This window comes from Eupeodes corollae, chromosome 1 (assembly GCF_945859685.1).
Source record: "Eupeodes corollae chromosome 1, idEupCoro1.1, whole genome shotgun sequence".
Classification (NCBI taxonomy): Eukaryota; Metazoa; Arthropoda; class Insecta; order Diptera; family Syrphidae; genus Eupeodes; species Eupeodes corollae.
Genome location: NC_079147.1, coordinates 268,681,597 through 268,703,566, shown reverse-complemented (window position 1 = coordinate 268,703,566; position 21,970 = coordinate 268,681,597). Strand labels below are relative to the sequence as shown.

Here is a 21,970-nt window from a genome sequence, read left to right as displayed (position 1 = left end):
AAAATTAATTTAAAAAAGAGATAAATGTTTGTTTGCTCTAAAATTGCGATAATTATTATATATTTGCTCAAATTTATCGAAAAAACTCGTGTAAAAATTGGTATTTCGGTGATAAAAAGTTAAGCCAACGAATGACCTTTTATAGTTGGTTCGCTTTTTATAGGACATTCAATATCATAAAATAAAGAAATGAATCAATTTAAATACGAAAACAACATCTATTTAAGATGTAGCTCCAACCTTACAATAAAATTCCTCATTCAATGAACACACCCCATTAAATAAAAATATCTTTATAATCTATTACATTTTTTTTTTTCAAAAAGGGATATTTTTTGAAAGAGCAAGAACTACACATGTGCGACAGTGACAAGAATATCAAATAGCCGACGAGGACGAAAGAAGTTTTCACACAGAGCAGAGTACAGCAAAGCAAATCAATTTCGATTTTTTCTCCATCTTTACCGCGTCGCCATTTGTAATTCATCGCGTGTGCTTTTCTCAATCGAAGAAATTTGCAAAATTTTCTTAATTTTTTTCGTTTTATTTTAAATAAAATGAGTGATTATTCAACTGTAGCCCCGCCACAATCAAATATAAATCAATCCCAGGCATTTGCTGCCGCCCTTCAACGTGCAAAACAGGTAACAAATAAATTTTCCAAAACCTCCATCGCCGCCTCGACAATTTTTTCTTTCCCTCTTGTGAAAAAAGAAACAAACTAAATACCTATTTTTCCATATATTATCGAATTGCGATAGATCGCTGCAAAAATCCAACCTACTGGCCAGCAGCAACAAACCCAGCCACAGCAACTGCAAGGCGGCGGCGGCTATAAGCGCTCCTTGAACGACGACGACTCCGCTGGACCGGATGCAAAGAAATTCTCCAGCCCAGACTCGTACAACTCACAACAGGGCGGAAACATGTCTCAGGCACTGGCACAAGCCGCAGCCGTTGCGGCTCGTCTCGCCGCCACCGCTGGCAACACGACCGAGGAGCAGCTGAGGATCCCCGAGGCGCTCGTCAGTCATTTAGTCATTGGCCGCAACAGTAGTGACAACATTTCACATATTCAAGCCGAATCCGGTTGCAAGATCCAACTCTCGCAGGAATCAGGTAAATTTATAATTTGTGTCTATTCTATTTTTTCCTACAAAGTTCCCTTAAGTGGCGCTTTGCGCATACATTGGAGGTGGGTAACCATTCCCATTGCTTTAGGTTGGTTTATTGTTCGAAGTGCGCCGGTCTTTGTTCTAGCGATGGACAGAGCTTGCGGCGCGGGGTTGTCTGCTCTTGATAGTTGCGGATGAATGAATTTAATTGTATTTTTATTTTTCACTTTTGATTTACATACGCTGTAGAATAAATTCAACACAAAAACAAAAACGAACAAAACAGGAAATGAAAGTAGTGTCAAAAACAGAAACAATAATGTTCAGCAAAGTCAGAAAATAGGCACTAGACACGCAGTGGTGAAAACAAACACTTTGCTGCGTGCATAGGAACTTTTAAGATAAGAGGACTTTGCCATTATACATATAGTTTCAACCCCACTTTGGAACACGCTGAGTTAGTTACACAGTTGGGCCTTTTGAAGAACAAATATGGTTCACATTTTGTTGAAAGCTCTTATCTTCTGTTTGCATAAAGGTAAAACAATGGCTGTTAGGATGGTTTACAAGTAGGTAGCAATATGTTGGTCAAAAGTAATTTTCCAAGTGTCATTCATCCAAGTTCCAATGATCTTAAAACTTGTCCTTGAAAATACAAGACCCTGAATTTCTCCTTAGCATTCTACAGTCTAAGAGACACTAGTAATTTTTGTTTCTTTTGAAAATACATACCAGTAACATTTGAAATAGAATTTAAAAGTTTAGCAGGTTTATTTAAAAAAATTGTTACACTAAAAACAAATCCTCTGTTAGGAGAGAAGACGACACGTCCCAGGCCCACCAACCGCTAGTTCACCTTCGGTAGTTTTTGGAGGCCCGCTTTGCGCGTTAACCTCATCTTTTTTATAAATTCGAATTTTAATGGATTCGAAGCCATAGTTTATGGATGCGTCGGAAGGGACGGGTTGCAAACTTTGACCATCTCGAGAATGTCCTCGATACCAGCAGGTTCGATCGGTATCCAGATGCGGGCTCTAGGTCTGCTAGGAATGTCTCCAACAGCGACAACCTCTAGCTACGCACCTGACCAAACTTCACCTAACCGGCTGACAGCAAGCTTGTATAGGTCACAAGACCTTTGGTCGCCACAAACCATGAGTTTGACATGGCCTTGATGCTAACCCCCATCGTTTATGGAAGGAAGTGGTTCTGGAAGCTCCCTCAAAATGCTCCGAGAGCTTAACCTTGACCAACTGCCAACGATCAGCCGATATTATGCCATCATCATCGCTCCTGTCAATGACCGCAACCACGACTTTGCCCTTCGCGACGTCACTGAAGCTGGATTGTTTTCTGATGGGATTTAAGGGGGTGCTGGTGTTATGCACCCGAGGCCGTTTTGGTGTCGGTAGTGGTAGGGCCATTTTTGATTTTGGCTCTGGCTTTGGTCCATCTGCACAGAGATTCGCATGTACAGATAAGGCTAGTTAATCCGGAGGTCGCCAGGTATCCGGATACTCCGTTAGAGACTGGGCTATTTTTGAATTGGGCCCCCGGCAAGGCTGACCATCGGCACGGGTTTTTTAACACCTTAGATCCAGCCCAATAAAGATGAAAGGTGGTTGGGGAGAAAGAGAAAGGGTGAGGAGTTAGTTGATGTTAATTCATCATTCTGATGTGTAAGGAAAAGATTGGGATTCGGTAACAGCAATTTAGCTACTTGGGAGGTGGGATGGGAGTTGGTGACATAAACGTAGGCTGGTATGCCTTGTTTATGTGGGAATAGATGATGATTTTGGGAAGGTAGAGGCATAAGAACGTCCTTTAGTTTCAGGACTCATCTGGAGAAAATTCTCGAGAATAATTGACCTTACTCAGCTTCTACAACTCGACAAGTTCGACGTTCAGAGTAAAAGTAGAAGACATATCTGAAGTTAATTTTTGATTAGAATCCAAAGGAGTCGTCACTGGATTACAATCGGTCAGTTTAAACTTTTCGATAAATGCAGTCAAATAATCGGATTGGTCTACCCAAAGTTTTCCTCGAACTCGATCCCTCGTAATCCTCATACCCAAGCATAATAAAATTTAGCCTGGATCTTTCATCTTGAATACTGCCATCAGCTTATTCTTGGTATGCTTCATTTGATCGGTATCGTCAGCGGGTCATCAACGTAGACCGCAAATATTTGTACTGGATGTCTTGATATAAACGCTTTGAACTGTACGCAGTTGCCTATAGACTTAAGAACCTATAGACTTAAGAACGGATTCTATCTTCTATCTAACTTACAAACTATATTTTTCTGAGATTCTACGACGAAAGATTCAGGCTGCTTGATGTAGAAATCATCTAAGTCCCCGTGTAGAAATGCATTTTTTACATCCATGTGGTGGAGGTGAAAATCATATCTAACAGAAAAAGAGCAAATAATAATCTGATTGTGTTAGTTCTTACCACAGGTGCATAAGTTTATCGAAATCAATGTCTTCGACTTGTTCACATCCTCATTCTACCATCATAGCCTTGAACTTCTTATTTGTTTCTAATCTCCTGGTTTAATTTTAAATACCAATTTTGCGTTGAGTATTTTTCTATTCGGTGGAGGATCTACCAACGTTCATGTATTATTTTCAAGCATTGCGTCATACTCATCTTGCATAGCTGTCTTCCAACATTCGGTCCACTTAGAGCATCTTCAACGGAGATAGGATCAGCAGGATCATTTGTCACACTAAAATAAGTGATGTAAACCGGAAATGTCCTGGCGTTTTGTGGTCTTCTCGATCGCCTCTGTGGATTTTCTTCTTCTGCTGGTTCGTTTATTTCGACTTGATCATGACTGTCTTTTTTAGGTGAACTGTCCCTTTCTTGCTTCTAATCATCTGTACTGGCTGGTTCAATAATGTCATCGGGTACTATCATCTCACTGTCTACAATAATCGTGTTGTCTTCTTCAACATAATTTTCGTCAAATTTTCACATACAACATTTTTCTGAGGCATTTTTCTTTTCGGATGTGTGATGAACATTTATATTTTCAACATCTCTACTTCTGACCAATTGTTTTGTCTTTGGGTCAACGAGACGATATCCTTTTGTTTCGTCACAGTAGCCGGTGAAAATTAGCTCTTGAGATTTCGGATCCCATTTCAATCTTTTCTCTTTTGGGATATGTGACATGACCTTGCAACCAAAAATTCGAAGATCACTAAGGTCTGGCTTTCTTCCTGTCCAAACCTTCACAGGGGTTACATGGCTTGCAGTAGTCTTCTTCGAAAGGTCATATCACTCACTTTCAAATCAGCTCTTGTCTGATTGTACAGCCGACTTTTTTGGATCTAGTTTGACTGATCTCACAATCCTTCTAGCATGAACAAATTCGTTGGATTCCTGTATAAGATTTCCCTTGTTCGCTGGTGCAATGCTTACCACAACCGACTTTTGTTGATACAAAAAGAAAACAGATTGTTTAAGAGCCAGTTCCTGGTTAAAACTATTAAATTAAGACAACTCACTTATTTTATAATGATTTTTGAGAGAATTTTTCAAATTAAAAACAAAAAATATAAAATTTTTGCAGACCACTGCTATTTTATTGTGCACCTGAAATAAGATCTACAATAGCTAAAGTAACTGTTTTTCTATGATAATGAATTGTTTGCTTTAGTTTTCTCTTTTTTTCTACTGCTTAATATTTTATGTTAAGCTGGCCGCATTCATTTTTATTGAGTGAGTTCTGAACTAAGAGGAGTAACAACCCATTGCTTCATTTTTGTTTAAACTACTGCTATTTTCGTGTTCACCACTGTACATCGTTGCAATAATGAACAGTTGACGTGAGAAGTGATGCACTTGTGGCCTAGTCGCTGGTAAAGCTTCCGTTCCCATCGATCACCGAAATCAATCATCAGGGGTGTCATTCCGTAATTTCCGAAACGTAATCGTCAAAACGATTATCATTAACGATATCGTCAATAATTTGCTTCACGTAACTTTATCACTATCGTCTCGTTTAATCGTTTTCAGTATAAGTTCGTTGAGTATATTCCAAATGTCAAAATGAACTCAACGAAAGATAATGCTTGTTCAATAACTTGAAAATGTTATTAAACTTGGTTTTTCTCTATGGGAAATTTTGAAAATTTGCAAAAAACGTATTGTTAATAAACATACCAATTATTTTGTGATGTTTGTTGTTATTGTCACTTTTTGTGTTTTTATTTGTTGCCGCCGAAGATAAAACAATAATATGAAAATGTTTGTTCAATGTCTTATATTTTTGTAAATCAGCTGCAGTAATAAACCCAATTTGGTCATAGGGAAGGAAGTGAAGACTTCATTTTATCCACAGGGATCATAACTTGGCTTCAAAAATATTTAATGTTTCCAAAACTAATTTAGATTAGTGCTTTGTGCAAGAGCGATACATAAATCGTTGCCTGTCGAATATACCAATGTTCCTACGCCCCAAAGTTTCAATAGTTACAACAAATTTTAATATTGAATTTATATATGTACATTATGTATGTAGAACGACAACCGTCTGGCAAATTTATTGTTTATAAAATCATTATAAAATCCTCTTTTGCAATTCCAAAACTACAAGTGTTTTATTTATTTAACAACAATTAAGAGAGATTACTAATGTTTTGTATATAAAAAAATGCGTAACCGAATTCATTGTATTTTTTTCAGTTTTTATTTTCATTTTGTAACAAAACTAAACTACACCGAAACTTTTTTGCTTCAATTTGCTTAGTTGTCAATGGAAATTAATAGCATACGATACCTACTTAGCTATCGTGCAAACGCTATCGTTTTGACGATATCACTTTGACGATTATCGTCTTACGTGAAGTGAGACTATCGTCGAAACGATATCGTCGAACGATTATCGTTTTACGGAATGACCCCCCAGTAAGCGCAGTTAGTAGATAGATGGGGGAACATCTTGAAACCTTACCGCGTGCTGTTGTCATGTGTTGTTTCTGTCTTTTGTTCTTTCCCCTCTGTACTGCTGTCTGGTATTAATGTTTTATGTTGTTATCACCTTATATAGTCTAATCGCTTAAGGTGCTGTGTATCTCCTCTACATTTGTTTGGTAAATAGTATGTGATATAATGTAATGTTATTTTGCGTTAGTGAACGTTTGACTTTTGAACGTTTGGGCATCATTACTGCGGTGATGCGTTTATGAGTTTACACCCTAATTTAATTTTAAGCAAAACACTAAGATCTGCAACGCCCATATTCAACGCACGGACCAAATTTATACACGAACAAAAATTAGGGCAAAAAATACTGCAGTGTCTCAATGGCAGATAACATTTACAACACCTACGCTCGTTATTAATGACACTCCATTTAATAGCTCTTTCGAGAAACCTAATCTCTTTTCTAGGCAGTTCGCTGCCAATTCAACTCTGCCCGTAAGTGTTACGACTCCGTTTGTACTTGAGCAAGTTAGTGATTTTATGAGAGCAGAGCAATCTTTTTTTGCACTAGTACTGTGGCAAGAGTTTTTAAAGAGATTTCAACAAACATATATCGCTGGTCCCGATTGTATCCCCGCTATTGAGAGGTGTTCTTCAGAGCTGGTAAAACCACTGCGTAATTTTTTAAATCTGTCCTACTTCTCAGGTCTTCCCACCTTCGTCAAATTAGTAATTAAATTACTTTCCGTATCGTTCAATACAAGTAGTATTGGATGGGTTCAAGTCTGAAAACTAACAAAATAAATGCTGGTGTACCACAGGGCTCTGTTCTATCTCCAACACTCTTTTTCGTTGTTATCAAAGCTCTAATGTCTCATGTCCAATATATTGTTTAGCTGACAATATTAGGTTGTGTATTCATAAACGTCAGCCAAATTAAGAACTGCGTTATCTGCATTCATAAAGTCAGATTTTCGATCGGACTAACCTAGTCGAACTGCAGTACCTACGGTTCATAAACGTCAGACTGTCGTCAGATTCGGGCAGATTGTGCAGCTGAATTTGTTTGGCTGCAGAAAGAGCGGGAGTTATTAAAATAGTTTTTAAAACCACAAGAAGGATGAAGCAGCACTCACTCGTAAAAAATGTCAGTAATGATAAATATTTTGTTAATTTTATGGTAAAAATAATTTAAATTATTGTTTTTAAAGGTTCAACAATATTTGTTTGGCAGCCATTTATCTCTGACGTTTATGAACTCTGTTTACATACAAATCGGACTAAGTCAGACCTTTTTGTTTACTGCAGACCTTCTGCATTGGAAGTGCGTTCACAAATGCATCAGAAAAGAAATGCGATTGTACTAACGCATATTTTCTGCGTTTATGAATACACCCTTACTCTAATATTTTCATATTCGTTTTTAGACTCATCCCTCTTTTTCGGATGATAAGTTTAATAAGAATTAATGCTTCGGAAACCCAATGCTATCTTGTATCGAGATATTCCTCCTTGCCAATATCCATGGATTGCACTTGACTGAACATCAATGAGACTGAACATCTCTATATTCTCGGTATGTGTGTCACCAGCCTTCTCTAGTAGAACGATTCCATACGCGATATCGACAAAAATGATGCATGATGTTGGGTTTTCTAAGGTGATGCAAGAAGTTTTTCTTCCCCTCTAATCTAGCTGTTATCTAAAAGCTGGTGCTCCTGCAACTTTCTTAAGTCTCTTGGACAGCATTTAGATTGATTGGTGATGATACCATCATTGGGTCATTTACGTCGCTTGAACATTGTCCAAAAATCTCTTGTCTCACCCTTTTTTATGGTTAATTTAACATTTTAACCGTAATACTCGCAGTCCCACGAATGCTCATGATCATGAGTCTTTGGTCTTAATGTCAAGTACAGAGATTCGTTCTTCAGCCGTACTACCACAGTGGAATGCCTTACCACAGTCTATTTTACCAGCCATTGCAATACTCAGAAAATCAAAAAAAAAAATCTCCTTTCAAACGTTGGAATTTGTATCATCTTTGAAGAAATACGGCACAATGCTTCAGCCGTAACAATCCATATTATGATTTACTAAAATAAAACGGCACAATTTTTTTGTATATTTTTCTTATTTTCTATTTTTTTTTTTGTTCTCTTGTGATGACATCTTTTGCATTGGCCGCAATGGCAAAAAGGGCAAGGATGGCGGTTTTATCAAAAAATAAAAATTTTCCGCTTTTGAATATACCTACTAAATTTTATTTTCTCCCTTTGCCCTTTGAATTTTTTTTTTTTGAAAGTTGTTTTTCTACACTACATAAAATAAGAGGATGTAGGAATTGACAGAAGACAAGGTTCCTCATTTCAAACAGTCTTACTGGCTTTTCAGCAACTGGACTATGAACTCAATCCTAAAACGTTGTGTAGGGATTTTTTTTGTGTTTGCTTCATTTTGAACATGTTCATGAAAAACATACATAAACTGTCCATTTTACATAAAATATTTTTGTTTTTAATTCTTAAAAAGTTTCTTCTTTATGAAAAAAAAACAACAAACTCAGTTCATGTTTCTAAAATCTAATAAAGGTGTCGGAAATATCAGGAGGGTTACTTAAGCTTCTATCATAAGGCGAAATTTAATAATTGCACTCAACCTGTCCTAGATCTCAGTGATTAACTTTATAAAATTTAAAAAAGGGTTACTTTCTTGATTCCTTTGCAGAACAATGTTTTCTGGTTTTTCAACTAACGACCGACACTGAGCAAATTCAAAAATTTCAGAAATGTAAACTTGAATTTTTGTTAAATTTACGGGAATTTGGTTCTCAAAGGTCCTGTTTTTATTTTCGAACTCAATTCACATATATAATTTGTTTTATTTTTGTCCTTGGGTCTTTGAAGACATTTGTTTACTATTTATTTATCGGTTTTATTTGGTAAAAATAAAAACAATATAAACGAACAAACAAAAAAGAAGAAAAAAATAATCACACAACAAACGGATTTCAATTTAAGCAAGAAAACCAGAATTGAATACGAAATAAAAACATGAAATCAAAAGAAGGGTGATTAACCCGAATGCGAAAACATTCAATTCTGAAAAAAATAAGCATTAATATCTTTGTTATGTTAAATTCTAATAACTATAATGTTTGGTTTTGTTGTGAACTCGTCGTCAGCATTTAATCGAGTTTTAATAATTTTGTATTAATTTAGGGCTTTAGTCTTGTACAACTGATATGATACCTACGTAGTATGTATATTATAATTAAATGTACTAAATACAAAGAAAAGCTAAAATATATTAATGATGTTTAAATATTATTAATAATATATTGGAACGGCACAGAAACTGATCGTAATTAAAAACAACATTCTAACGCCATCTGTAATCAAGTTAGAAATACGATTTTAGTCTCATTTAACAGAGAACAAAAGATCTTTGATGTATTCAGATATATTATAAAAGGACGAGTAAGGGTTTTTCGTGAGTAATACAAGGACTCTATTCACTTCAGTATCGAATATCTTGTTTATTGACTTCAAGAGTAATTCTTGTCATGAAAAAGTGATTTCTTAAATTAGGCGAGGAACCTTTTTTACACTTCAGAATTTTTAGAAGGTAGTTAGCTTCAAATTACGATCAGAGGCTCATCATAAGTGTAATTGTTAGTTGTTAGTAAGAAAATAATATAATTCCACGCACAAAATACAAAACATAATTAACATTTTACATGAATTATTACAGAACAAACAAAATAAAATAAAGACGTTTACGATAGTGGAGCACTGGTTCTAAACAATGATTTTAATCCCACCTTATTTAAATTTTGATCTATCGAAGAACAGTTCTGATGAGCCCAACCACTACATCAGGGCGAAACGCATATATGAATACTTATGCTGGTTTATATTTATTTTCATTTTCATGATTTTTAAATCATATTTATTAGAACCGTTTAATTTATAGATTAGATTTTTATTAGATTAGAAAATAGATTTTATTTCATCATAAGTACATTTTTGAATTCGGTTTACAAATCTTTAAAGACATGGCAAAAGCCGTCTGCCAGATTGACAAGTTTATGATTTCAATAATAAAAATTAATAAATAGGTGCACTAGGTTTACAATACATTTTTTCATTTGGTTAAAAATTTAATTAAAACGCTTCTCTTAAGATTTGGTTTCTATATCTTAATGCTGATTTCACAAAGTTGCAAAGAGTCGTCCAATCACGTCCGTTCAGTATATCAATAACTTCATCCTCTTCGTAATTAGCTTTTCCCAAGTGTAGTTTTCTTAATTCTTTAAGTATGGGACAGATGCCTATAAAGTGCATGATGTCTTCACGGGTTTTCAAGTTACACAAGGAGCATGTGATAGGCAAATCCGGCCGGTGGGGTATGTAGTTTAATGGCAGTAACTCTCCTCTCACCTTAAATATGGTTGAGATTTTTTCTGCATCGACATTGCTTCCAAAATAGCTAATCATGCTTAGATCGTGTTCCAGTTTCGAATAGTACCTTCGATAAATTGATGATTGAGCTTCTTCAATAAAGACTTTATGTAGTTTTTCATCAAGATTCTGGAGTATATTGTAAAGTTCAACTTTCATTTCCTGTATGTTAAATCCCGATAAATTCAATGGACGTCCCGTCCTCTCAGCCAGCTCCTTCCATTTCTGAAAGCATGATGCTTTTTTTGCGATAGCGTGCATAGCAACTATTTTAGGAAGTCTTGCTTCGTGCATGTTTAATACTTTAAGGACGTAATCAAAATGGAGTTTCAATGTTGTGATGAACAGTGGTGGGAGCCCTGTTTCAATGTGTAACATATATGTGGGAGTCGTCCGGGGAAGGTGCAGTACTCTTTTAAGAAAGAACCTGAGAAGCTGTTCTACACTCTCATATTGTAAATATCCCCAAACTTGCGTTGCATAAAACATAACTAATCTCGCTGTTGCCTCAAAGATTTGATATTTGACTCGAAGTCCTATGCTCTTATTTTTCATACAAGTCAACCAGGTTGTGTTTATGGCAATTTTTGCACTTTTCAGTTTTTCTAGCAAGTGAGTTTTAATACTATTTTGTGGTGTTAGAATTACTCCCAGGTATTTGTAATTATCAACTACTTCCACTGCTTCCCTCTCCAATTTCCAGATATAGTTTCTACTTCGCTGTCTCTTGCCTCTACCAAAAATCATTATTTGGGATTTTCCTCTGTTTACTGTAAGGTTCCACAGTTTACAAAATTCTTCGAGCTTAGTTATCATCATCTGGAGTTTTATCGGCGTGTCTGCTAACAGCACTATATCATCAGCGTACATCAAAACTTTGATTTTAGTACGACCTACATCAATCCCTCCATTAATATAAGAAACAATATCATTAATAAAAAGGGCGAATAGAAGTGTACTCAGGATGCATCCTTGTCTCAAACCTGATGGTGTTGCGAAACTTTCAGACATATTGACTCCATCCCATACCTTCGCTGAACAGTTTTTGTATATTTTTCTTAATGTCCTCAACATTTTAAATGGTAGACCCAGAGCAGAAAGTTTATAGAACATTAAATCTCGATCTACAGTGTCAAATGCGGATTTGAAATCAACGAAGTAGGCATAGATATTTTTGCCTTCCTCACGGTAAATGTCTACAATAGTGCTAAGTGTATAAATTTGATCAACGGTGGAGTAACCTTGACGAAATCCAGCTTGGCGTTCACTAAGTATCCGCTGTTCTTCTGCCCAATTACTAAGGCGTCTGTACAACATACTTCCAAATATCTTACGAATTGTATTAAGCAGTGATATCCCTCTGTAATTTTCCACCATGTTCTGATTTCTTTTTTTGTAAACTGGAAGAATAACGGATGATTCAAAGCATGTTGGGACAATGTCGTTTTCATACAAATCGTTTAGGTTCGCTAGCAGATGTTTGGCAAAATCATCACTGCAATACTTATAAAATTCGTGAGGTATAAGATCTTCTCCTGGTGCCTTAGATTCTTTCATTTCTTTTAATACTGATTTCAACTCTGTAGATGTAAACGGTTGATCCATATCTTGATTCTCGATATAATTAACACAGTAATGAAAAGGTAACGTTGATGACTCTACATTCAAAAGTGATTGAAAGTGAGTTTTTAAATCGTGGCTAGGAATGCTAATTCCAATTTTGAGTTTTGCTCCGTTTACAAATCGAACTGCTTTCCAAAATTCCTTCGTGTTTCGGCTTGCAATGATAGTGTGCACTTTTTCTTCAAAATACTGGGTTTTCTTGTGTAAACAAATCTCCTTAAATCGTTTTTTTTCTTTCGCATATTCTTGTCTAAAATATGGGGTGTTATATCTTCTAAATAGTTTCAGAAAAGAAAAGACTTTTTCTCTAGCTCTAAGACACTCTGCGTCAAACCATTTCTGTTGTGGTTGAAATCTACTAGATTTATCGGATATTTTTGGTGCTGATTTACGTATTACATCTTGCAAGCTTTCTATTGAGACTATTTCGCCTCTTGTCTTCATGGAATCAAGTTCAAGGTCTAATGCATCTTGATACGTTTTTTTGAGATTATTTCGCCACATTAATCTGGGCAATGTTAATTCAGTGAAACCTTGACATATTGACTGTTTATCGTTGTTTATTTTCATAACAACAGAAATTGGCATATGATCCGAAAAACACTTTTCATGAACCTTAAAATCCGATACCTCATAAAGCCAATCATCTGCTACAAAACAATAATCAATTACCGAACACGAGTTTCCTCTTACAAAAGTGAATTCACCTTTTACATCACTTTTAGATCTGCCATTTAGAACCATTAGGTTGAAAGATTCAGCGAAATCAAGCAGTTCTCTTCCTTTTCTATCTGTCTTATTGTCCTTCGATATTCTTTTGGGGGCTAAGGTTAGTAGAGGATGATATCCATTTTCATTGTAGAAGCCTTGTTCACTTCCTATTCTTGCATTTAGATCCCCTATCAAAAGCAATTTCTCATTTTGAATAGTACAGACTAAGTCACTTAGGGAGTTAAAATCATCTTCCCAGTGATTGCAATTTAAGTAAGTTGGTATTATATAGTGCTTACAAATGTTTTCTAATTTTAAGTTAATTATATTATATCCTAGTACCTTTTCAAAATTCAAAAATTCTTTGTAAATTTTCTTAAAACCGTAAATACATCCACCACTTGCTCTTCCATATTTGTTAGTTTTTACCGCTTCCTCCCATACCAAATCATATTCGTTAAAATATCCATTTAATTTATATAAAATTCTCATTCGACTTAAAGCTTCATTCTTCCCATACTTAGTTCTATGGAAGTCAATATGTATAAAATCAAATGTACGTACATAGGTGATGGGTTCCGCTTCGGTACTTTAATTGTACACAAGATAGCAAATGGGGTGTATCAATTTCACCATTAATGAGTTGATGAAAAAATACTAAGTCATTATTAACACGCCTTTGATGGAGAGATTGCATTTCAAGAAGCAAAATACGATGTTCATAGGGAGGCAGATCAAAAGGATCATCATTATTATGTTGAATTGATTCAATACGTTTTTTATGAATTTCGTAATAGAGGGATTCCATACCTGCGAGACATATTCAAGATGAGGACGAACATGACAATTTTACAAAGAAAGCGTAATATAGGGATCATTGAACTCTTTTGCCCAGGGCTATATAATAACAAAGAATAGAACTTGCTTTTTTTATAATAAACAGGCACTCAAGCGGTTATTAAACCCTTAACATGTTTAAAGTTTAAGCACAGTGCGAGCGTTAGGAAAATAAGGAAGGATTAAAGAGCACTTACCATTAAAGAGGACTTACCGATGCACATTGGTCTTAAAGTTTTGAATATCAAAATGATAGGGAAAAACAGTGGTGGGTAAAGCATTCCACATTCTCGATGTTCGGTTAAAAAAAGAATCTATACTTTGACAGTACGTCCGAAATTGAGCTCAATGTTAAACTGATGTGCATTCCTAGAAATACGAGTATTACGGCTGAATTGTTTTAGGGGGGATGCAACTGGCTAATTCGATAGAACACTGTTTATGAAAATATCGGTAGAACAACGATAGGAATGAAACATTCCGGCGGTGTTCAATTGACGTAATTGTTTCGGTTATAGTTTTATCGCCTATCATTTTCAAAGCTCTTTTTTGGATCTTGTCCAAGATACTTAAACTTGTTTTAGGGGCACCTGCCCAAATATGCGAGTTACATTCAAGTTTTGGACGAATGAAGGCTTTATAAATTACAGCCAGATCAGAAGAGGTAAACAATTTCTTGCACCGTCGGTCGGAGAAATCCTAAGCACCTAGCAGCATTTTTTGCAATATAGAATATGTGATCCTTCCATAAGAGGTGATCTGTGATATTCATACCGAGTACTGAAAGTTGATTAGTTTCCTGGATGCAAGTGCCGCTCATGAATAGTAGCATGGGGGGTGGGTTACACTTTAACGACAGGAGACAGCATTGAGTTTTCGAAGCATTAAATTCTACACGGTTTTTGATTCCCCATTGTACAATGTTGTCGAGATCAGAATTTAATGAGCTTAACGCTGCCGTTGAAGTTCCATATACGAAGGACAAGGATGAGAATCTAAAAACGAATATGAAAAGCTGAGGGTACTGTCATCAGCGAAACAATTTAGTGGGTTAGAAGTTTCAGACAAAAGATCATTTATAAAAATAAAAAAGAGTGTCGGAGACAAAACGGAGCCCTGGGGCACACCAGCGTTTATTTTGTAATTATCAGATTTGAACCCGTCCAACACTACTTGAATTGAACAGTTCGAAAGGTAATTTTTAACCCAACGAAGAAATGATTCTTCTATACCAAGAGTACGCATTTTCGATAAGAGACCTTGGTGCCAAACTCTATCAAATGTTTTGAAATATCAAGGGCAATAATCTTATTTTCTCCAACACGATGTAAAGATTTGTTCCACTGTTCGGTGAGATAAACCATGAGATCACCAGTGCTACGAAAGCCATACTGCCGGTCATTAAGAAACTTCCGTTCTTCATGATATTTCTTAAGCTGATAATTAATCAGCGTTTCCATGACCTTGGAAAGAAGGGACGTGAGTGCTATTGGACGATAGGTAGAGGGGGAGGATGATTCGCCTTTTTTAGGGACAGGCAGTTTTCCATCCACTCAGAAAGAGATCTGTAGAATAGGATAGATGGAAAAGCTTACGCAGTGGTTTTGCCAGCGATGAAGAACACCTCTTCAGAACAATAGGGGGAATACTATCCAGGCCAGCGGAATTTGTGTATGTCAAGGTCTCTCAGTACTCTTGCAATTGCAAACAAATTCAAGCTACTCTATAAAAAATTCGTTTGAATTTGTTGAAAAAGCAAAAAATGTAAAACTAAGTCAAAATGATGTTTAAATCTCGTTTGATGCAGTTTCATTGTTCACTAACATCCCCTTTCAACTGGCTAGCACTATTGCCAAGAAAAAATAAAAGATCGCACAAAACAAATTTATTAAGATTCTAGACTTTTATCTTAAGCCTAGTATGCTGCTGATGCGAGACGAAAATTCCCATACAAAAATGACACGACGAAATCATAAACGAAAATTTCGCTGTGTTTTTCAGTACCCTGCTGAACGACGAAATGTGTCATTTTAGTGGATAGCTGTACTAGATTTCTTAGTACAATTCTCCAATCTTTTCGTTCTCAATTTAATTTCCCGGCATATTGATTGCTTGCGAAATTTTGACTTTCAATTTTTGTATTAAAAAAATTTTAGTCGTGACTTTCGGTGTTTTGACTTTGATTTATATTTGATTTAAAATGTGTTCCAGCAATACATTTCTGAATCGTAAACTCAGGATGTTGAAGATGTTATTGGTGATATGCAAGAAGTGATAAAGACGAGCAGTGAACTTCAACCTACAAAAATTAACCCAAGAAAAAAACTCGATTTCTCTTTGGAGGAAAAAAAGAAACTGGCTTCGTTGGTCGAAGCCAGTCAAGCTATTTGGAAGTTGGAGCATAGGCTTCACAAAAATAATTTAGCCGTTGCTAGCCTCTAGAGCAATATAGCTGCAGAAATGAAAATAATATGCACTAACTGCTCAACAAAATGTTGATAAATAGAATTCTGTTTCACTTTTGTTTACCAGGAGCTGACTGTCAGAACTTGTCAAATGTTTTTGACAGTTGATAGAACTCTCGACAAATATTTTTCCGCTGTGGTTTTTGTTTTCATTTTGCTCTGCACTTGGAGATCGCCGAAAAAATTCGCTTCACTTCAGCTGCGTAGGCTCTAAAGAAAACTATCTACAAACAAATTTTTGGATGCCATTGGGCAACCCACTATCTCCGACTGTTGCAGATCTGGTTTTGGACTATGCTTTAGATAAATGTTTAAATAAGATTGAAGAAAAACCTGCGTTCATAGCAAAATATGTGTACATTTTCAAATTAAGTGATGTACGATTCCACGTCACCAGCGAGAAAAAAGTCATCAAAATCTTATGTGATAATTGTTGTCCTTCCACCATAGTTCGAAGTCTCCTTTTAAAACACAAAATGCAAATTCCACGAGGAAATATTGATGAACCCGGTAGAAGCACCACAAAACCATGGTTTACGTCCAAACTTTATCCGACAACTTCAAAAAATTAATTTCCAAAAAATTGACAGAGGCTCGCCTTGCTTTCAAATCAAATAAAACACTTGACCAATGTTTTACTAAACTCAAGACAAAACCTGATAAGGACAAACAAACACATGTGATCTACAAAATTAACTGCAATGGTAAATCAAATGAACCGTCTAACCTGTGGTACTTCTTAGACAACGCATCCTGAATCATAAGTCGGACAAAAAAACTAAACAATTCTGAGGAGACAGCCCTGGACAGTCACAACATTGCAAGCGGTCATTCTGCAAACATTGAGGGCGTGGAAGTTCTACAACAGAAACATTCCATATTCTCAATAACAAAAACAACATGAACCGAAAACAAGACACACAAAACATTTCTGCTGTATTTTACTCTCTTCTTCCTTCTTAAATGTAATTTGTGCTTTAAATTTGTGCCTAAATCTTAAAATATGGAGACGCGACTGAGTTGTTGCTGTGCCATACAATAATCAAATACACTTCCGATTCGTTTTTTTGGTAAAAGTTATCGTCTGGCATTTTAAACGGTTAACGGCAAGGATATTTTTGCCACACCAAGATGTGAAACTATCACTTTCGGGTTGTAAAAGGATACGATCATGGGTGGACTTTATTATCTTAAAAATGTTCATGTCTTCAGCAAAAACGAGAACTTCATTTGAGCGTAGACATGAAGATACGTCGTTAATAGACAGGATGAACAGAAAAGGGCCAAGGTGGCTTAACTGGGGGACACCAGATTGAGCAACAAAAGGTTCACAATGGCAATAATAATGGCTCGCATACATTCCATCGTCGACAGGGTTTGTACGCTCTTCGGCAGGAATTTTTTTAAACACTAAGCCAGAAGTGTTTTATCAAGGTTTCATAGTTTTCGATTACATAAAGGTTTTACGAAGTCGATCGCATCAGAAATGTATGAACTTTAGGAAGATATACTGCTCAACGGTATACGCACTTTCTTGAACCGACCACTCAAGCTTTTTCACCTTTTAAAGAAGACCAATTTCGTTTTCCTAGCTTAACTATAGATACACCGCTCGAATTTCATAAAAAACAATCTTTTTCTCTACCAGTATTATCAAATTCGAAGAAAGTGAAGTAAAATTTAAACAAAAAAGAAGTTTTTAACCCCGAAGATGCTCGAGTGTTTACTAAAATTTACCAGTAGTAAAAATAACACAAAATTAGCTTTGTAACACTTATAAGTTGCTCGCAAATAGTGAAAAGGTTTTTTTTTTATTGTTGCTCCCTACAGGTTTCGATAAAAGTGCTTCTATTCTAAAGAAAAATATAGTAAGATTTTCAAGTTTTTTGCTACAATTCTTAATTTGTTTTCAGAACGTACCGTGACAGTGCGTGGAAGTCGTGAAACCGTTACCAAGGGGCGTGAAATGATTCAGCAAATGGCCACACAGCATGGTGCTGGCACAGTAGAAATTGTTCTTTCTATTACAATGCCACCACCCGGCCCAACCGGCTATCCTCCATACCAAGAAATTATGGTACCAGGAGCAAAGGTTGGTTTGGTCATCGGAAAAGGAGGTGAGACCATTAAAATGTTGCAAGAAAAAACAGGAGCAAAAATGGTCATCATACAAGATGGTCCTAATCAAGAAGTTATTGTAAGTCTTAAGGTTTTTTTTTGTTTTCTAAACTCGACTTGTACTAAGAATTGCTTTGCTCCTTGGTTAACTTTAGAAACCCCTACGGATCTCTGGTGATTTTCAAAAGATTGAGCATGCAAAAATGTTAGTTTTCGAACTAATCCAAGACAAAGACAGTGTTCGACCAGGTGGAGGTGGATTTAATAACTCGAATGGCTCTGGAGGTGAATCAGCGGAAGTCTTTGTACCAAAAGTAGCTGTAGGTGTTGTTATTGGCAAGGGTGGAGATATGATCAAGAAAATCCAAGGCGAAACAGGATGCAAGCTGCAATTCATTCAGGGCAAGAATGATGAACCTGGCGATCGTCGTTGTATAATTCAAGGAAGTCGTCAACAAGTCGAAGATGCTAAGCGCATGATCGAAGGACTGATAGAAAGTGTGATGGTAATGAAAAAACGCTTATTTTGAAATTGTTATGTTCAAGAATTTGAGGAGTTTTATTTTGTTAACTCTCGTTTTTGGGGGGATTTCGTTTGTCTCCTTTTTCTTCTTCCAATTTTGCATTTTTCTAAAGCAGAGAAGTCAACAGAACAATAACCGTAACAATAATGCCGGCGGAGGGGGAGGCGGCGGCGGACAGCAAGCCGATAACACAAACTCCAACTATGGATACGGCTATGGTGTGAATCACACACAACAAGCTGCCCGAGAAGAAGTTACATTCTCTGTTCCTGCTTCCAAATGTGGTGTATGTTTTTTTGAAATTCTCAATATCAGAGAATCCTTGCTTAAGACGTTCTATTTCTTTAATATTTTAGATTGTAATTGGTCGTGGAGGTGAAACAATCAAGTTGATTAACCAACAGACTGGCGCCTACTGTGAAATGGATCGCAGTGCCGTGAATCCACCCTCAGAGAAAATGTTCAAGGCAAAGGGTACACCCGAACAGATTGAACACGCCCGACAAATGATTTCCGAGAAAATAAACATTGATTTGGTTGTCCTGTCCCGCAAGCCCATTGGCAACGCGCCCAATCATCAAAACAATTACAACAACAACGGTGGCATGCAGAGCGATCCAAATGCAGCTGCCTACCAGCAACAATGGGCGGGCTATGCCCAACAAGGTGGCTGGGATCAATCGCAACAACAACAGCAGCAACAAATGGGAGCTATGCCACAAGCTAGTGCGGCAGGACAGGCTGATTATTCATCGCAATGGATCGAGTATTATAAGTAAGTTGGCAGTAGAAGAATTTTTGCTCCCTTGGAAGTTACTAAGGACAGAATAATGTTTGTCTTTAAGGTCAATGGGAATGCACAGAGAAGCGGAAATGATTGAACAACAATTGAAGGCGAAACAAGTCATGGCAGGAGCCGCCAACCCCGCAATGCCTGCAGCGACGCCTCAAATGACTCCTCAACCTCAAGTCCAGCCCCAGCAACAACAGCAAGTGCAGCAGCAACAGCAACAACAGCATGCACAGCAACAGCAGCAACAACAACAGCAAGCTGGCCAAGCACAGGCGCCCGACTACAGCGCTCAGTGGGCTGAGTATTACCGAAGTATAGGAAAAATGGAAGAAGCCGAAGCCATTGAAAAACAGATGAAGGTAAATTAAAAAAACAAAGCAAACAAAAATACATTTATTAAAAAATTAAATTAAATTATTTAGAGTGGCGCATCAAATGGACAAGCCACTGCCAGTGCAAGTGTAAGCGCTCCCACACAACCTGCTGCAGCGGCTGCAGCACCACAGCAACCTGCGGCTGGAGGCTACCCACAAGGTATGACTCCTAGCCAATATGCACAGTATTCTCAATATTATGCTGCAGCTGCTGCAGCCGGTCAACCAGGCGGTTACCCCCAGCAAGCATATCCAGGTTATGGTTATCCCGCTGGGCCACAACCGGGTATGCCTGGTGGTCCCCAAGCTGCTGGCGCAGGCGGTCCCCCCAACCCCCAGCAGCAACAACAACAGCAGCCGCAACAGCATAAGCCCAGCAGCAAGCCAAACGATAAGAAATAAAAACACCAACCTCGCCCGCCGCTGCCGGTAAGTTTCAATATAAATCCAATCAAAGCTCGATTCTACTTTTTCTCTTATTGATTTGTGTTTGTATTTCTTTTGATTTTTGTTTCCTATTTTCTTTGTACAAAACCTAAAAATATATATAAACATACCTCAACCGTTCATTTTTACATTTTTACCTTTGAATTACTATCCTTCCCCTAATCTCGATAAATTATAATAAATCACAATTCACTCTCACGTTAGTTTTAAGTTAATAATTTTACTTGAATTTTCCAACAACCACAATATGCAATAATTTCTTACAGAGGTGTCACGTTTGATGATTTTATGTGTACGGAGAGAAAGAGATATACTTATATAGTAATAATAATAATGATAATGATAAATAAATTAAGTAAACAAACAAAAATTGTTTACTTAGCTTCCTTCCTTCGTTCGACGCATTGTTCTAGAGAAATTAATTCAAAAAGCAAAACAAAACAAAAACAATACAACAATTGGTCTAAGTATAATGTAGTTATATAAGGAGACTTAAAAAATAAACAACAATCCTTTATTCATATAAAACAAACAACAACAAAATAAAATACTAATATTATGCTTATATAAATCATTTAATTTAATTTTAAGTATTTCCATCTTTGAACAAACAACAAACAAAAGAAAAAACAAAAAACATTAAAAAAGTAAAAAAAAAAGTGCAACTGCAATTATTTGTTTCAAAGAAATATGCAACAAAATATAAATCAAATAAAATAGAAATTATATTGAAATTATTATTATTAATAATATAGAGCATACAACAACTTTCAAAAAAAACATAAACTATAAAAAAATTATAATAAATATTTAACATGATTATGTAGTCGTTGGTTTTTATTAAAAATTCAATTTTATAATAAAATTAATATTATATAACTGTCACTGTCATATTAAAGAGACACAGCCATGCTACAGCCGTGCTTGATCCATACTCTCTCTTGCTCTCGATCGATTGCTCGCTCGCTCTCTCTCTCTTCTCTTTCTCAACAACTACAACAACAACAACAACAAACTGCACACCACATACTTCTAAATTGCCACCAATAAGAAAGAAGGAAGACATCAATAAAATTCAGCACTGCAATTTACTACCAGACCAGATACAGAACAGAACTGAACTCGAAAATGATATGTAAGTGATGTGAATTGAAAGAAAAATGTTTTGATTTTACATTAAAATAATGCATTTTCTATATAACATAAAATAATATAATTTAAATTGTTAAACAATAATAATAATTCTTATAAAATGAATACCAATTTCAAAAATAAATTTTGTTTCCTTAAAATAATAAAGTATCTTAAACAACACACCCATATTTAATTATGGGATGAATTTGTGTGAAATTATGGGAAGAAATTAATTTATGCTTGGGGTCTTTGATTAAACAAAAAATTGTATAAAATATGTGGGCCGACAGGGGGAATCGTTTTCATTAACAGTCTGATTTATTTATTTTGCACACATACAGTATGCTTGGTATTGCATATAATAAATGTAGTGCTGAAATATATTGCAAACAATTTATTTGTCAAAAATGTTTTTCGAAAACATTGA

General features: G+C 36.1%; 1 protein-coding gene across 3 annotated transcripts; it reads left to right on the top strand.

Moving 5' to 3' along the window:
- Positions 1-407: 407 nt before the first annotated feature.
- On the top strand, positions 408-21,721 carry LOC129953790 (far upstream element-binding protein 1). 3 transcript variants are annotated; one of them, XM_056067250.1, is made up of 9 exons: positions 408-644; positions 762-1,119; positions 18,067-18,350; positions 18,427-18,777; positions 18,908-19,081; positions 19,152-19,570; positions 19,641-19,947; positions 20,011-20,391; positions 21,309-21,721. In XM_056067250.1, exons 1-8 carry the CDS (start codon positions 558-560, stop codon positions 20,362-20,364), a joined length of 2,334 nt encoding a protein of 777 aa, XP_055923225.1. In that variant the 5' UTR covers positions 408-557; the 3' UTR covers positions 20,365-20,391; positions 21,309-21,721. The 3 variants fall into 3 exon arrangements, with proteins under 3 accessions (XP_055923225.1, XP_055923224.1, XP_055923226.1); XM_056067249.1 differs by lacking the exon at positions 21,309-21,721 and adding an exon at positions 20,676-20,974; XM_056067251.1 differs by lacking the exon at positions 21,309-21,721 and adding an exon at positions 20,676-20,974 and having other exon boundaries at positions 409-644; positions 18,911-19,081.
- Positions 21,722-21,970: the final 249 nt, after the last annotated feature.

Coding starts and splice junctions, on each gene's coding strand:
- LOC129953790 (XM_056067250.1), top strand. CDS start 558: ATGAGTGATTATTCAACTGTAGCCCCGCCACAATCAAATATAAATCAA. Junction 1,120..18,066: donor CCAACTCTCGCAGGAATCAG/GTAAATTTATAA, acceptor ATTTGTTTTCAG/AACGTACCGTGACAGTGCGT. Junction 18,351..18,426: donor GTCCTAATCAAGAAGTTATT/GTAAGTCTTAAG, acceptor GGTTAACTTTAG/AAACCCCTACGGATCTCTGG.